This window comes from Triticum aestivum, chromosome 5D (genome assembly GCF_018294505.1).
Source record: "Triticum aestivum cultivar Chinese Spring chromosome 5D, IWGSC CS RefSeq v2.1, whole genome shotgun sequence".
Classification (NCBI taxonomy): Eukaryota; Viridiplantae; Streptophyta; class Magnoliopsida; order Poales; family Poaceae; genus Triticum; species Triticum aestivum.
The window spans coordinates 27,357,283-27,373,315 of NC_057808.1; the positions used below are offsets into that span (position 1 = coordinate 27,357,283).

The 16,033-nt window shown below is 48.7% G+C and overlaps 1 protein-coding gene and 1 long non-coding RNA gene across 2 annotated transcripts; one reads left to right on the plus strand and one right to left on the minus strand.

Moving 5' to 3' along the window:
• Positions 1–7,422: 7,422 nt before the first annotated feature.
• Positions 7,423–8,929, minus strand: LOC123124163 (uncharacterized). The gene is made up of 3 exons (XR_006461002.1): positions 8,799–8,929; positions 8,511–8,689; positions 7,423–7,994 (listed from the first exon to the last, which is right to left on the minus strand). It is a non-coding gene; the product is annotated as an uncharacterized lncRNA (long non-coding RNA).
• A 3,149-nt stretch (positions 8,930–12,078) lies between these two features.
• LOC123119198 (uncharacterized) lies at positions 12,079–15,656 on the plus strand. Its single transcript, XM_044538913.1, has 2 exons — positions 12,079–12,389; positions 12,474–15,656. The coding sequence occupies exons 1-2, from the start codon at positions 12,229–12,231 to the stop codon at positions 14,998–15,000; spliced, it is 2,688 nt and encodes an 895-aa protein (XP_044394848.1). The 5' UTR covers positions 12,079–12,228; the 3' UTR covers positions 15,001–15,656.
• Positions 15,657–16,033: the final 377 nt, after the last annotated feature.

Genomic DNA, 16,033 nt, shown 5'->3' on the forward strand with positions numbered 1-16,033 from the left:
CTGCATCCAGCAACGACGAGTCAGCCGCAGGACTCGTCGCTGCATCCCCAGCCTCACGCATGGAGCCCCACACCTCTGCTTGTGCGCTCGCCCCGACTCTGCCCACCGAAGCCACCAGGATCCCGCCGCCGGAGCAAGCAGCTACACCTCGCCGCCCCATGCGCTCCGGTGAGCCCTGCCGCCGCTTCCCTCTCCCTTCGCGTCGCGCTCTTTCTCCTTCTCTCACCTCTCTGTCGCTTGTGTCTCTCTGTTCGAGCAGGACCACCCCGCCGCCATGGATGGCTGTGCCCCGCGCCCGAGCTCCGTTGGCCGCCGCCGTTGCCCGGAACCGAGGCCGGACGACTCGATCCGCCCGTTCCGCCCGGTTCCCGCCGACCCCGTCGCCAGGGCCCCCTGCGTCGTCTTCTCCATTGCCATGCTCCTGCTGCTGCTTCTGTTTCTTCAGAAACGAGAGCAGCATCCGGCACGCCCGGTTCAGCTCCCGAGCGCTTAGAACCGCGCCTTCCAGGCCCAGCGTCGGCCCCTTCGCGGGCCTGCCTTGGCTCCTCACCGACTGGGCCTAGCCCATGGTGAGCAACCAGCAGCTCCCCTCCAGCCCAGTTTGCCTCAGATCTGGCCCGTGATGTTTTTTTTCCCTGCCAGGACGTTTTTTTCTAATTTCCGAAAACTGTTGTTTTTCAAAAAACCTCTAGTGTTCATGCATCTAATAGTTAATTAATCATGCATCATATGTAAATAATTTATATATATGAAAAGTGCTTAGAAATTCATCTAGTTTCATAATATCCAACCTTCATCCATGGTTAAAAATGTTTAAGTTGATGTTTACATTTATTTTGCATAAATGCCATGCTAAATGATTTATTTCATAACTAAATAACCGTAGCTCAAAATTTAATAAACTTGTTATGTAAATGGGGTAGAAAAATGCATAGTTTAACATGGTGCACTTATTTTGCTGTTTAACAACATTAAAATATGTTTAGGGCAGAACAGTACCAAATTCCAAAATATGCATATGAGGATTTTCCGGAATTGTTGTTTGTTGTTCCGGCCTCATTTAAACTTGCCTAGATAGGTAGTTTTCATATGCTTCACCCTTGCCATGTTTAATAACATTTAATATTGTTGGGTACATAAACGAGAGAGAACTAAATAATTGAATGTGGTGTTTCGTCAATATGCAACTCGTTGCATATTGAGCTCCACTTAATTTGTAGTGTTGTTTGTTGCACTTTGCCATGCCATGCCTCATTAAATCGGACATGCATCATACTTGATTGTGCATCATGCCATGTTTATGTGATGGTTGTTTACTATGTTGTTTGCTTCTTTCCGGGTTGCTTCTCTCGTTAGCTTCGGTTTCGTTCCGGAGTTGTGAGGATTCGTTCGACTACGTCCGTTTGTCTTCTTCATGGACTCGTTCTTCTTCCTTGCGGGATCTCAGGCAAGATGACCATACCCTCGAAATCACTTCTATCTTTGCTTGCTAGTTGTTCGCTCTATTGCTATGCTGCGCTACCTACCACTTGCTATATCATGCCTCCCATATTGCCATGTCAAGCCTCTAACCCACCTTTCCTAGCAAACCGTTGTTTGGCTATGTTACCGCTTTTGCTCAGCCCCTCTTATAGCGTTGTTAGTTGCAGGTGAAGTTGAAGATTGCTCCATGTTGGAACATGATTATGTTGGGATATCACAATATCTCTTATTTAATTAATGCATCTATATACTTGGTAAAGGGTGGAAGGCTCGGCCTTATGCCTGGTGTTTTGTTCCACTCTTGCCGCCCTAGTTTCCGTCATACCGGTGTTATGTTCCTTGATTTTGCGTTCCTTACGCGGTTGGGTGATTTATGGGACCCCCTTGACAGTTCGCTTTGAATAAAACTCCTCCAGCAAGGCCCAACCTTGGTTTTAACATTTGCCACCTAAGCCTTTTTCCCTTGGGTTCTGCAGACTCAAGGGTCATCTTTATTTTAACCCCCCAGGCCAGTGCTCCTTCGAGTGTTGGTCCAAACTAGAGCACCGTGCGGGACCACCCTTGGGAAACTTGGGTACGTCGGTTACCTGTACGCTTAGCTTATCCGGTGTGCCCTGAGAACGAGATATGTGCAGCTCCTATCGGGATTTGTCGGCATAGCGGGTGGTCTTGCTGGTCTTGTTTTACCATTGTCGAAATGTCTTGTAAACAGGGATTCCGAGACTGATCAGGTCTTCCTAGGAGAAGGAATATCCTTCGTTGACCGTGAGAGCTTATAATGTGCTAAGTTGGGACACCCCTGCAGGGTATTATCTTTCGAAAGCCGTGCCCGCGGTTATGAGGCAGATGGGAATTTGTTAACGTCCGGTTGTAGAGTACTTGACACTTGACTTAATTAAAATACATCAACCGCGTGTGTAGCCGTGATGGTCTCTTTTCGGCGGAGTCCGGGAAGTGAACACGGTTTTGGGTTATGTTTGACGTAAGTAGGAGTTCAGGATCACTTCTTGATCATTACTAGTTGACGACCGTTCCGTTGCTCCTCTTCTCGCTCTTATTTGCGTATGTTAGCCACCATATATGCTAGTGCTTGCTGCAGCTCCACCTCACTACCCTTTCCTTTCCATAAGCTTAAATAGTCTTGATCTCGCGGGTGTGAGATTGCTGAGTCCTCGTGACTCACCAGATACTTTCCAAAACAGTTGCAGGTGCCGATGATACCAGTGCAGGTGACGCAACTGAGCTCAAGTGGGAGCTCGATGAAGATCTTGGTTCGTTGTACTATGTTTCGTTTCCTGTTGATCAGTAGTGGAGCCCAGTTGGGACGATCGGGATCTAGCATTTGGGGTTGTCTTCTTTTCTTTGGTTCCGTAGTCGGACCTATGTGTGTATCTGATTGATGTATGATTTATTTATGTATTGTGTGATGTGGCGATTGTAAGCCAACTCTCTTTATCCCATTCTTGTTCATTACATGAGATTGTGTGAAGATGACCCTTCTTGCGACAAAACCTACAATGCGGTTATGCCTCTAAGTCGTGCCTCGACACGTGGGAGATATAGCCGCATCGTGGGTGTTACAGTTTCTCCGGGGCTCCCTCGAAGCCGATGCAGGATGCTCGAGTCGTTGCTAGCTTTGGAATCCTGGCCGGGAAACCCGAGAAAGTGGATATGGCCTTCACACGAGCCCACGGAGTGGCCCGATTACTGGTGAGCCTTCTGGATATTGAGTTTGTGCCTGATGTGGTTAAGTGGACTTATAGGGCCAGATTTTTGATCTTGAGATTGAGTTTGAGGATGCTGATCTCTTCGCTGAGGCCATTAATGGACCTGATATTGACATGCACGAGGGTGATGACGACCAGGGTGCTAAGGAGGCACCCGTGGGCGAGGCTGGACGCGAGGTGACTAACGGGTCGGCGCCCGTTCCTCAGACGCCCGGAAACGGGGCGGTACCATCTTCTACGGTGCCTATGAACACCTTGAGATTTGGGTCTTTTCAGCCAGCTTCCGCTCCTTCCCGACTCTGGAGTGAGAGGCTGGGGTCCGACGATGTGTGGGAGCGCGCGCCGCCTGCACTGGATTTTGATGTTGATGAGAGTCACGTGCTTGGGGAACCGGAGGTGATTATTCTGGTATTGGGCAGGCGGCCCCTCTTTCTCCTTCTCTGATAGTTGACGTACCTCAGGTGACGGAGTCGATGATGGCAACGGTGACTGGGGGAGGGAGTCCAAGGTAGATGGCTTCGGTTCTTTCCTCTCCCCGGACGCCGACGGAGCTAGTGTTGACGGCTGCGCCTAGAGGAGGGGGCTCGGGCCAGGTGGCTTCGGCCCCTTCTTCTCCTCGAGCGGCAATGTCGGTGCTGAGGGGAGGGAGCTTGGGGCAGGCGGCCTCGGTTTCCTTCTCTCCCCTTGCGGTGCCGGGGTACCTAGGGGGTGGGGCCCGGGGCAGGTGGCCTCGGCTCCCACTTCTCCTCTTGCGGCGACGATGCCGCACCTGGCGACGAGGATTAGGGGAGGGAGTCCGGACCAGGTGGTTTCCGCTCCCACCTCTCCTCTCGCGGCGACAGCAGTGCCAAGTGGAGGGAGCCTAGGGCAGGTGGCCTCGGCTTCCTCTCCTCCTCTCGCGGCGACGGCGGTGCTGAGTGGAGGGAGTATGGGGCAGGTGGCCTCGGCTTCCTCTTCTCCTATCGCGGCGACGGCGGTACCGCGGGGAGGGGGCCCGGGACAGGTGGCCTCGGCCCCTTCTTCTCCTCTTGCGGCGACGGAGCCACTGCTGGTGTCCAGGCCTAGGGGAGGGAGTCCGGGACGGATGGCCTCGACTCCCCTCTCTTCTCCGGCGGCTAGGAATGCCGCGCCTCCGGCGGCTAGGGAGTATGCCTATGTTTCTCTTGTCGTTCTTCGAAGTCCCAGTTGGAGTAAGGAAAAGACTGGACTTTTATCGATCTCGCTTCTTTTGGCAGAGCGATGAACTCAAAAGAAAATACAGACTCGCCAAGTGGGATATTATATGTCGACCGAAGGACCAAGGGGGTCTTGGCATTGAGAACCTTGAGGTCAAGAACAGATGTCTTCTCAGCAAGTGGCTGTCGAAGTTATCAGTCGAGACTGATGCCACTTGGGCGCAAATTCTCCATAGCAAGTATCTTCACTCCAAAACTTTGTCCCAGGTGATTGCGAGGCCGACTGACTCACCTTTTTGGAAAGGTCTTATGAGAGTCAAAGTAGCCTTCTTTAATAGGATAAATTTTATTATGGCAACGGTGCTAGCACACGATTCTGGGAGGATACTTGGCTAGGAGAGACCCCCTTGCGATTCAATATCCATCTCAGTATGGTATTGTTCAACGACGTGATGTCTTTGTTGCAACGGTACTTCAATCCATTCCCCTTAATATTCAGTTTAGGAGAACGCTAGTCGGCAATCATTGGGAACAGTGGCTTCATCTAGTGAGCAGACTGATGGAGGTTCAATTGTCTCAACAGCCCGATAAATTACGCTGGAAGCTTACTAGGTCTGGAGAGTTTACAGTTAAATCAATGTATATTGATGTTATCAATTCAAGCTCTATTCCCAGATCCAAACATGTTTGGAATGTCAAAGTGTCTTTGAAAATTAAAGTGTTTATGTGGTTTGTACATAAACAAGTAATATTAACCAAAGACAACTTGGCAAAGCGTAATTGGACATGACCTACTAGGTGTAGTTTCTGTGATCGGGATGAAACTATCAAACACATTTTTCTTGATTGCCCGTTGGCCAAAGTTTTATAGCGTACGGTCCACATTGCATTTAATATTACTCCTCCGAGTTCTGTCAGCACGTTATTTGGAACGCGGCTTAACGGGATAGAGTCCGAACTAGCGAGACATATTGGAGTAGGAGTATGAGCTTAATTGTGGGCAGTATGGAACTGCAGAAATGATTTGGTTTTTAACAGAACAACAAATATTCATTTTTTGCAGGTTATCTTCCGATCCACTGCGTTGATCCGTATGTGGTCGCTACTCACACTGGTAGAAAAAAGGCCTTTAGTCTCGGTTCGCAAAGGCCTTTAGTCCCGGCTGTGCAACCGGGACTAAATATGCGCGACTAAAGAACCCCCCCCCCTTTAGTCGCGCCTCTTACGAACCGCGACTAAAGGCTTTAGTCCCGGTTCTTGTGGCTGACCGGGACTAAAGGCCCGTCCATTAGTCCCGTTTCTCGTGGCTAACCGGGACTAAAGGCCTCCTCAGCAGGTTTTTTGCGAATTTTTTTATTTTTTTTATTTTCAAATTTCTGAATTATTTTAACCTCTAATCTCTAATCACCACCCCTCATCACTGCTCAATTTATCCTCTAATCTCTAATCACCCCTCATCATTCCAAATCATCTAACTTCCCGGACGGTCACCCATCCTCTCACTACTCCAGCCTGAGCACGCTTAACTTCCGGGTTCTATTCTCCCTCGTTTCCAAGTCTGCACTTGTTGTTTTCCTGACAATAGTAGGATGTCAATTCTATTAACCCTCAGGAATTTAGCTTGAGCATGAAGTGACACATTTCACTGTTTGAGTTTGAAGCTATTGTTTTAAAAAACAATAATTATTTAGTAACACTAATATTTCTGGAATAATTAGTTTGACCACAGTTTGACCACAGTTTGACCAGATTTGACCAAAATTTAAAAAAAATGAAATAATTATTTAGTAACACTAATATTCTAGAATAATTAGTTTGACCATTGTTTGACCATAGTTTGACCACAATTTGAATTTTTTTGAATTTTTTTGCCTCTCCAGATCTTAAAAGCCCCGTATCTTTTTTTCTGTTAGGTTTTTGAGGATTTTGAAAATGTTTAACGGGGTCCCCCCGGTTAAATTCGAATGTAACTTTTCGAGTAGATGATTTTTCATATAAAAAACTTTTTCATCCGAGTTCGTATGCAAAAGTTATGCCCATTTTAAGAATTTCCAGAGAGATTTTGCAAATAAAGTCGAAATTCATATTTGTTAATTTTCCCAACAACTAGACCACATATCACATGGGAAACTTATTTTATTTTATTTTTTTGACATTTCCATCATTTTCTTTTGTTTTTTCTAAAACTGAAAAGGCGATCGGGGGGTAGAGTTTGAAAATGAGGCCTCAAATCCCTTTAGTCGCGGTTGGCCAGACCAACCGGGACTAAAGGTCTAACCTTTAGTCCCGGTTGGTCTAGCCAACCGCGACTAAAGGTTCGGGCCATTAGTCGCGGTTGGCCAGACCAACCGGGACTAAAGGTCTAACCTTTAGTCCCGGTTGGCCTGGCCAACCGCGACTAAAAGCCTTCGGGCCAGCATGAGGACCTTTAGTCCCGGTTGGCCAGGCCAACCGGGACTAAAGCCCCTCCCGTCCGCCAGCGCGCGCTGGGCCCAGATAGTTGGTCGCAGGCCTCCTCCCGAACCGCGACTAAAGACCCCTTTAGTCGCGGTTCGATTATTTTGGGGACTAATGGGGGCGTATGGAAGCCTCTTTTTCTACTAGTGTCACTCCGACGGAGGCCAGGGAGCGTTTGGTTACTACTCCCTCCGTCTCAAAATTCTTGTCTTAGATTTGTCTAAATACGGATGTATCAAGTCACATTTTAGTATTAGATACATCCATATCTAGACAAATCTAAGACAAGAATTTTGGGACGGAGGGAGTAGATCTATCCGCTGGGAGATGGTAGCACGGGATATATTCAACCGGTTTGGATGGAGGTCATGTAATAGGATAGGCAATTAGTTTACCTATCTCTCTTATGCCAGCCGGTTGTGGCTTTTTGTGGCTAGTTTGTTTCTAGCTTTTTGGCTCTTTGTGAGCATTCCTCTTTTTTTACTTTTGAGACTTTAAGACCTTGTTGAACCTTGTTTTCTTATTTATTAAATGTGGCCGTATGCATCATTCTGATGCAGAGGCCGGGGAGTCCCCTTTTTGGAAAAAAAATGCAGAACTTACTTTAACTTGTCTTTTCTCTCTGAGAGTTGAAATCTTCCATAACCACTCCATAGCAGTTGCCCTAAAGCATATGTCCCAAATTCAGGATTAGGAATGCCATACTCTGCTAGATCAATGACTTCTTCTCCCCCATAATGAAAAATCATCAGAAATCTTTCATTTCTTAGAGACGCGTTGATCTCACTTCCGATGCGTGGTATCTCTAGTCTAGAGCCGATCTTTATCCCTCTAAAATCATCATCCTCATCCTCCTTATCAAACATGGGCAGTAAATGGCCAAGATTTAACTCCTCCACGATTGCCCTCTGCAAGGATCTTCTACTTTTCCATAGAGAGCAGTCTACATGGATAATTTTGCCAAAATGCTTTCTTGTGTCAGGATCACTTCTTCTCGATTTCAGGAGTTTGGCTGTGCCTTAAGAACAGCAGAGGCTCCTACACCTTCACTGTACCAGCCAGCCAAGAAGAATGATTTAGCTGCCTGATTATCATATGACTCTGAGAGATGATCAATCAGCTTTCTGGGGGCATCCTCAAAACCGTGTATCAGCTGTAGTAATGAGAAGTTGTTAGATATGACTTTGTGGTACATATATGGGTAAGATAGTTTCAATAGCTACAACTTTTGACTTGACTAAACGCGGACGATGAATGATGCAATATCAATGTATAAGGCCAGTCAAGTAAAGCATCCGATCCGGAAGTTTAAATATAGGACCAACGAAAATAACCTATAAGTACACAAGATACCTTTTTCATTAGATAATAAGCACAAATGACTAGTTTGTGGACCCTAGTTTCGTATCCGTTGAAGTATAAGTGCATTGCCTGTGTTTCCCCATGAGCTTGAGCTTTTGGGTGATCTGGCAGGTGCACACAATCAATAATATATCGTGGGTTGCTAGAGTGTGTGTTCTGTGTAGTTTGGAAAGAAAAAAAAAACAAATATAGTAGGAGGTAGCAGATTATGAATCAGTTCTATTCAGTTTTGAACAACAAGCACTAGTATGTTGTAAAACAACAACTCCTGTGTTGACACGAGGGTAGGATGAAGAGAGGTACTAACCAGATGTATTGGGTAATCGTCCATTTTGACCTTGATATCCAAAGAAACCATGTGTAGTAACTTGTATCACCATTCACCACCACCACCACCAGCAGCAGCAGCAGCATCAGAAGAAGAAGGAAACCATGAGGGTTGGGCATATATATCTAACCCACCGCTCCCTCCATGCAGAAGTTTCTCTGATCTCACAACGCAAAAACAAAACAGAATGGAAGCATCTTCATTATATTAGCATGTCTACAGATGCATTTGCATAGCAATATGTCGGATGAGGAGATGTGGTGTCACCTGATCCCCTTGCTCGAAATCGAAGATAATTTCACTCACGCCGGGGCCGGTAGCAAAGCAGAGAATGCTAAGGCAGATAGAAAGACAGACGGTGTGTAATGAGCAATGGTGCTCTGCTGCTGAGAGCTTCGTATGGAGTACATTGCTTTGCTTTCTCTCCCCAAAGCATGGCTAATGATGGTTCCTTGCTTGCACATTGCCGATGCACTTTGTCAGCTTTTTCTTTCTCATTCTTCTTTGATTCTTCTTTTGCTTTGTGTGGTACAGATAGATGCAAAAAGACTGGTGGTAGTAACTTGTAACATACTATTGTTCTGCTTCCTTCTAGACGGTGGCAAATCCGTGCTCAGTGGATTTTTTGCCAGAAAAATGCTGTGCATGTTAGCTAAACTTGCCATCCTCGTCAGGGGCGGAGCCAGGATGAAATACGAGAGGGGGCGAAGATGTAAACCTTTTTTTTTCAGAGACATCTATACTTACTAATGGCTAGATCATTTAGAAAACCAACCACACAAGTATACATATAGTGTGTACGAAGCAAAGTTATATATTTCCTCATAAGATAATGCCATCACACTTATTTTTCTTTTTGGCGGGGTAATGCCATCACTCTTATAATTATGAAAAGTTCATTGCCAAAGTAAAAGTAAAGTAACCACTTAAGGCAGTATCAATATATTTTCCCTTTTTGGGGTACGTCCCTGGTTTAAATATAGAGACAATGTTTGATAGATAAAAAAAAAGCTTGATCACATTGCTTCCGCACATTACCTCCTTCCATTTCATCCCACGTCAATATTTCACGGGGAAGCGCTTAACTATCACTTCATTAGGAGTATTATCTAAAATTTCATCTTCTACCAAGCAAATAAGGACCCATGTCAAACTGCATAGAACCATCACTTTCGTGTCACAACTAGCGGAAAATCACTGCTTTATAAAACGTGACACTTTGCACCGAAGCGAAAATTTGACAGTGACAAAAAACACTGAACAAAAATTTGATCGTGTTTTGACATGGCAAATCACCCACGTGTGAAAACAGGCGACGACGCGGCGGAAACGTCCGTTAACTACGTCGTCTAAGGGTTCACCGCCGTTTCAATGCAGACGCCGCGTCCCGCAAAACCAACTCCAGCCGCCGCGCCGCGTTGAAGCAGGCCGACCGCCCCTCCGCCTGGCCCGGGAGCGATTATTTAAGCTGTGCTCCGGCGCCGTCTAGAACCGCATCATCCTGAGCGTCCTCCTCCCCCTTGCCGAGCCGTTCCTCCTCTCCTCCCCCTTCCTCCTCTCCGAGCCCAGCAGGGATGCCGAAGTCCTGGTTCTCTACGCCAGCCGGCGGCCACGGTGGCAGTTCATCATTAGGCAGATCATGGCGTCGTCGCCCTCACTCACCTGGACCATCTGCATCCACGGCGTCGGGCTCCTCCGGCAAGGAGGAGATAGTCATCTCCTCCGGCGATGAGGAGGACCAGCCGCAGCAGCGGCCCTGTCTCCTCTCGGAGGCGGCTCTGACGGACGTATAATTCGTCCGTCGGATGAAGATCATGACGGAGCATTCACTCCGTCAGATGGGTCCGGCTCCACCGTCGCCGGCGCGCGTGAAGGAGGATCCGCCGTCGCCGGCGCGCGTGAAGGAGGAGCCACCGTCCCCGCCGCGGGTCTGCGTTAAGCGGGAGCCCGCATCCCCACTCCGGCAAGTGAAGGACGAGTTGGTGTCCCCGCCACACAACCGCGACCTCCATATCGGGGGCCGCGTGAAGCAGGAGCCGGCATCCCCCCAAGGCATCCTCCGCGTGAAGGACGAGCCGACATCGGCCCCGCCGCACAGTCGCTAGGCGCGGATCGATGGGCCCTCGTCGTCCCCACGATGGCACCGCCGGCCGGAAGACGAAGTAGGAGCTGCCGCCCGTGATCGCCAAGGCGCGTGGCCGCATCCTTCACTACCTCGGTGGTGGTGGTTTCAGCGGTGTCTCCGGCTCTCGGGCCATGGTATCCGAGGGCGAGCGCGTGGCGCGACAGCAGGCGAGGTACGACCGACGCAGTATGCCGGTCGCCGTTTCGTGTTTGCCAAGAAGGATGTGGTGCCGGAATGGGTCTGCAACGACCCGGACCTCAACGCGGCGTGGGCGCTAGACCGCTCCGTCTCCACCGCCGAGACAGTCACCAGGTGCTGCCGCCTTGACGGCGAGCTCACCAAGACCGGCGAGGAGCGGTTGCTTAGAGACTGCTCCGCTAACTCCGCCAGGGGCAAAGCCGCCGCCAGGGCGCCACCAGCACCTTCAACAGTGGCCAGGGCGGCACTTCGCACCGCGCAGCAGGAGGTGGAGCGGCTCCTCCGCGAGCGTCAGGCAACCGCTGGATAGGGTTGCCGCGGACCTCCGCCATCCTTGCGTCGCTGGAGGGATGACGACGGCATGGACGCCGATGGCGGTGCGGCAGGACAGGGTGGCCACGCTTACGAGGTGGTCGTCTGATATAGGGTTTAGTGTTTTTTAATAGATTTTAGTAAAATGGTCGGAATATCGTCCGCTTTATGTAAATTATATTAGATCTTGAATGAAATCCGTCTGGTTTGACTGAATTTCATCTGGTTTGTTCAAATGGATTTTGCAATGTATGTGGCTAAGGTTGGATGATGTTCTTCCGCATCCATGTCCGCAGACTGCCCCCCTCCCCCATTGTCCGCGAACGGATGCGGGAGGACATTTGCGGGTTGCCGTTGGAGATGCCCTAACTATCTATATTCCTTATACATGAGCTTGAAATATATTAGAGGAAAAGAGGAGTGGGGCAAATACTTCGGGCTGAGTAGGGGCAACGCAGTACATGCCAAGCCTAGTATAAAAGGGCCGAAAGCTCACAAAGGCAGATTCACCCCTAATCCTCGCATCACCAAAAATGCCATAAAAACGTTAGATTTGAGTAAGTGCCACGTGTGTGGCACGAAGCAATTCCGCTCTGACGTTTTTTCATGGCAATTTTATTTACCCGAGGGTGGCAACTTTAGTTAAGTTTAGTTTTTAATTTTTTAATGGCAATTTTAGTTATAAAAACGCGACGGTGTTACTTCGTGCCACATGTGTGGTAGTTATCATTTTGGGCAGATTTGTGATGATCAAATCCGGAATGTTCGAGATTTATCATTTCTGTTTATCAATGCATCGAGACTTATTTCTTTGGTTACAAAAACTAAGATATGGATCGAAATCATTTATGCAGTAATTTGAAATAGTAATCGTTAATAGGGATAGAAGTAGAAGTACACTACAAATCATACTATTTTGACAAGTGAAAAATAAAAACCAGCAGAACTGTTCTCCGACCCCCAAATCTCCAGCCCGCCCCTCCCGTTCCAGGCTCTCGCCGCCGCCGCCGCCGCCATCTCCAGGCTCCCGCCGCCGCAGGGTAGACAGCGCGAAGGCTTCAGATGGCTCCCGCATCACCACCGCCTCCCTTCGCCGGCCAGGAGCGTGGACGGGTCAAATCGCCGCCGCTGGACACGCCGCTCGTGGGACGCGCCGGCGGCGCTCCGCGGCAGGGCTCCTCCTCCCCAAGGCCCAGCCATACTTCTCGCGTCGGCAGCCTCCGGTGAGTTCCTCTTCCTTTCTCCCCTCACCCTCACGTATTTAATAGTAATTTTCACCTAAGCGGCTAGGTCTTTCTTTCTCGCAGTTCACTGAAGAATACAGCACCGACAGAGGCTACGGTGGGCACACCGCCGGAGCTACCGGAGGAACTCCTGATGACCGTCTTCGGCACCCTTGAGATCCCTGACCTTGTACGCGCTGCTTCCGTCTGTGCCTCGTGGCACTCCGCCTACACCGCCCTGCGCAGCCTCGGCAAGCACAAGCAGGCCCAGACGCCGTGCCTGCTCTACACCTCTGAATCTGCTGGTGACAATGTTGCGTGCCTCTACAGCCTCGTGGAGAAGAGGGTTTACAGGTTGACCCTGCCGGAGCCACCTCTCCGCCGCCGGTTTCTGATTGGGTCCTCGCTCGGCTTCGTGATCACCGTCGATGATATATCTGAAATGCACCTCGTCAATCCCATCACTGGTCAACAGATTGCTCTCCCTTCGGTGACCACCATGGAGTACGTGAAGCCCATCTTTGATGACTTGGGTGCTGTCCAAGAGTACGAATACCCAAGTCGTTTTGCAGGACGAGCTTTCTTCGCGCCATCGATCGTCGCTCGCTGTAACCTGCGAGAACAACTCCAGATCAAGGCGTTTGTGTTTCATGATACATCCACAGGAAGCTACATCGTGTCGCTCATCCACGAGCCATTCAATCACCTCTCGTTTGCAAGAGTAGGGGATGATAAGTGGACCTTGCTGCCACCACACCATCACTATCAGGACTGCACCTACAAGGATGGGTTGTTGTACGCAGTGGATATAAAGGGAGAAATCCATGCCTTCGATCTTAGTGGTCCTGATGTTACAATGAAGATTATTAGGGGGGTTGACGTGGATTTTTATCCCGATGCCATATACATTGTTGAGGCCCCATGGGGTGGTCTGCTGCTCGTTTCAAGATTTAAAGAGTTTGAGCATCCTGCTGAAGATGGTGACCCTGAAATATATGTTCCACATACTACGGAAATCAAATTACACAGAGTTGATGGCACAGAGAGGCTTGTGGAAATCGATTGCTTGCCTGACCATGTGCTGTTTCTTGGGCACAACGATCCACTTTGTCTGAGTGCCAAAGATTACCCTGCTCTCAAGGGAAATCATGCCTACTTTACTGACGATGATGAGTACAATAAAAACCGTAAGAGTAGTCCTCGTGATATTGGAGTAGTTGGCTTGGGCAATAATAGCGAGGTGGACCTTGTGTCTCCTCTGCTTTGGTCCAACTGGCCTTCTCCAGTGTGGCTTACACCCAGCCTTACGGTGATGAAACTGCCATCGAATGACCGTTGGCTCAGTGAATGGGATCATGTACTCTCCAGACCATCACCGACTGAGGCTACGCTAGGCACTACACTCCTGGAGCTACCAGAGGACATCATGATGCGTGTCTTTGCCACCCTTGAGATCCCTGACCTCGTACGTGCTGGTGCTGTCTGCACCTTTTGGCGCTCTGCCTACACCGCCCTGCGCAAACTTGGCACACACAAGCAGCCCCAGACGCCGTGCCTGCTCTACTGCTCTGAATCTTCCAGCGAGAATGTTGCCTGTCTCTACAGCCTTGTGGAGAAGAGGGTTTACAGGCTAACTCTCCTGGAGCCGCCTCTCCACAGTAGGTTTCTGATTGGGTCCTCTCTTGGCTTGCTGGTCACCGTCGACGAGAGATCTGAAATGCACCTTGTCAATCCGATCACTGGTCAACAGATTGCTCTCCCTTCAGTGACCACGATGCAGCACGTGAAGCCCATCTGTGATGACTCGGGTGCAGTCCACAAGTATGCATACTCATGGCACACGGCAAAGCAAGTTATCTGCCCTCCAAAGATAATTGCTCCAGCTGCCCTGCGGGAAGTCTTCCACCAGAAGGCTCTTTTGTTTTATGATACACCCACAGGGAGCTACGTAGTGGTGCTCATCCACATGCCGTTTGGTCAGCTATCCTTTGCAAGGGTAGGGGACGATAAGTGGACCTGGCTGCCACCTCACACTGATTATTTTGACTGCACCTACAAGGATGGGCTACTGTATGCAGTGACTCTAATGGGAGAAATCCACACCTTTGATCTTAGTGGGCCTGCTGTTACAATGAACATTATCATGGGTGTGGATGATGACGATTTAGAGATTCAGGGAGCATACATTCTTCAAGCTCCATGGGGTGGTTTGCTGCTTATTTGGAGATTGAAAGTGTATAGTGGTAATCCTGATGATACTTCATCACTTACACTGCACACCATGGGAATTAAAATACATGAGGTTGATGTTGCTGCCAAGAAGCTTGTGGAAATTGATTGCCTGCACGACCATGCGCTGTTTCTTGGTCATAACCAGTCACTCTGTCTCAGCACTAAAGAATGCCCTGCTCTCAAGGAAAATCGTGTCTACTTCACTGACGATAATGAGTACATAACTGGGCAAAAGGGTAATCGTCGCGATATAGGACTACTTCGCTTGGAGAATAATAGCTGGGAAAGCCTTGTGTTTCCTCAGCTTTGGTCCAACTGGCCTGCTCCTGTGTGGATTACACCCAATCTTACAATGATGAAACTGTTGTTAAATAAGTAGGCCGGCTTCAAGAAGGCTTAATAAGATGCTCGCCTAGGTGCATGTAGGCGAGCTGGAGGGCCGATTGCATTGCTTAGGACTATGAGCAGGAGTAGGAAGAGGCTGGTTTCGACAACACAATTACAAATTCTGGCATCAAATGACTGATGATTCAGGAGGTCGCGTGATGTATCGTGCTGTCAAGTTATCATTTATCAAGTGTTTAAGCTTCATGGACGTGTTTGTTGTATCGCGTGTGGGACTCTGCAAATTTATCATGCCTTGTGACTGATGTGTGTGTGTGTGGTTGTGTCTTTTTATGACTCCTGGGAGAAGTCAGAGAAATAAGAACTTTGCTATGCTTGTTTTGTGGTGATTTGTCAGTTGTGAACTTGTGATGGTCACTAGAACATTTGCAAGCTGCTGTTTTGGACCCGCGGTGTTGTTGTTTGGAGCTGATGAGCAGCTGCTCCTATGAGATGGATCTGTTCCAACTCTTCCCCTTTGTTAGTGTTCATTCGTTCAGTTAACTGACTTGCCATCTCCGATCTCTGTGATTGCTTGCTGTTGTATGCAAGACAGTTAAAAAGCAAGAAAAGGATTTAATTATTCTAGGGCAAGCATGAATGTAAATTGCTGCTGTTTTCAGTTACATTGAGGGATATATGTTTATTATATGTACCACTGTTCTTTTGTACTGTACTCCCTCCGTTCCTTGATATAGGGTGTATAGTTTTCTAGCACGAATATTAACGCACGGGCTGGGAGAGGAGATTTCGTTGGTTTTGGACGTAAAAGCCCCTGGTGGAAACACGTGAGACTAGAGAGAAAAATAGGAAAATCATGATCCTCTCTATCCCAGGCAGTTTACTTCCTTATTTAGAATAACAAAATCCCACAATATCCTCTCTGACTTTATTCTCCCCTGATCGCTACCTCTCCCTCGTCCCCGCGCATTTTCCCGCGAGCGACATGGCGCGCGCAGCTTCTTTACTCTCTCCCGCGCTGCATAAAGGCAAAAGCCTCGGCCAAATTCAAAATTTCTGAAGTCTGT

Excerpts from the sequence above, each read along its gene's own strand:
- LOC123119198 (XM_044538913.1), top strand. The coding sequence starts at position 12,229 with ATGGCTCCCGCATCACCACCGCCTCCCTTCGCCGGCCAGGAGCGTGGA. Across the intron at positions 12,390-12,473 it reads TCTCGCGTCGGCAGCCTCCG|TTCACTGAAGAATACAGCAC; the intron begins GTGAGTTCCTCT and ends TCTTTCTCGCAG.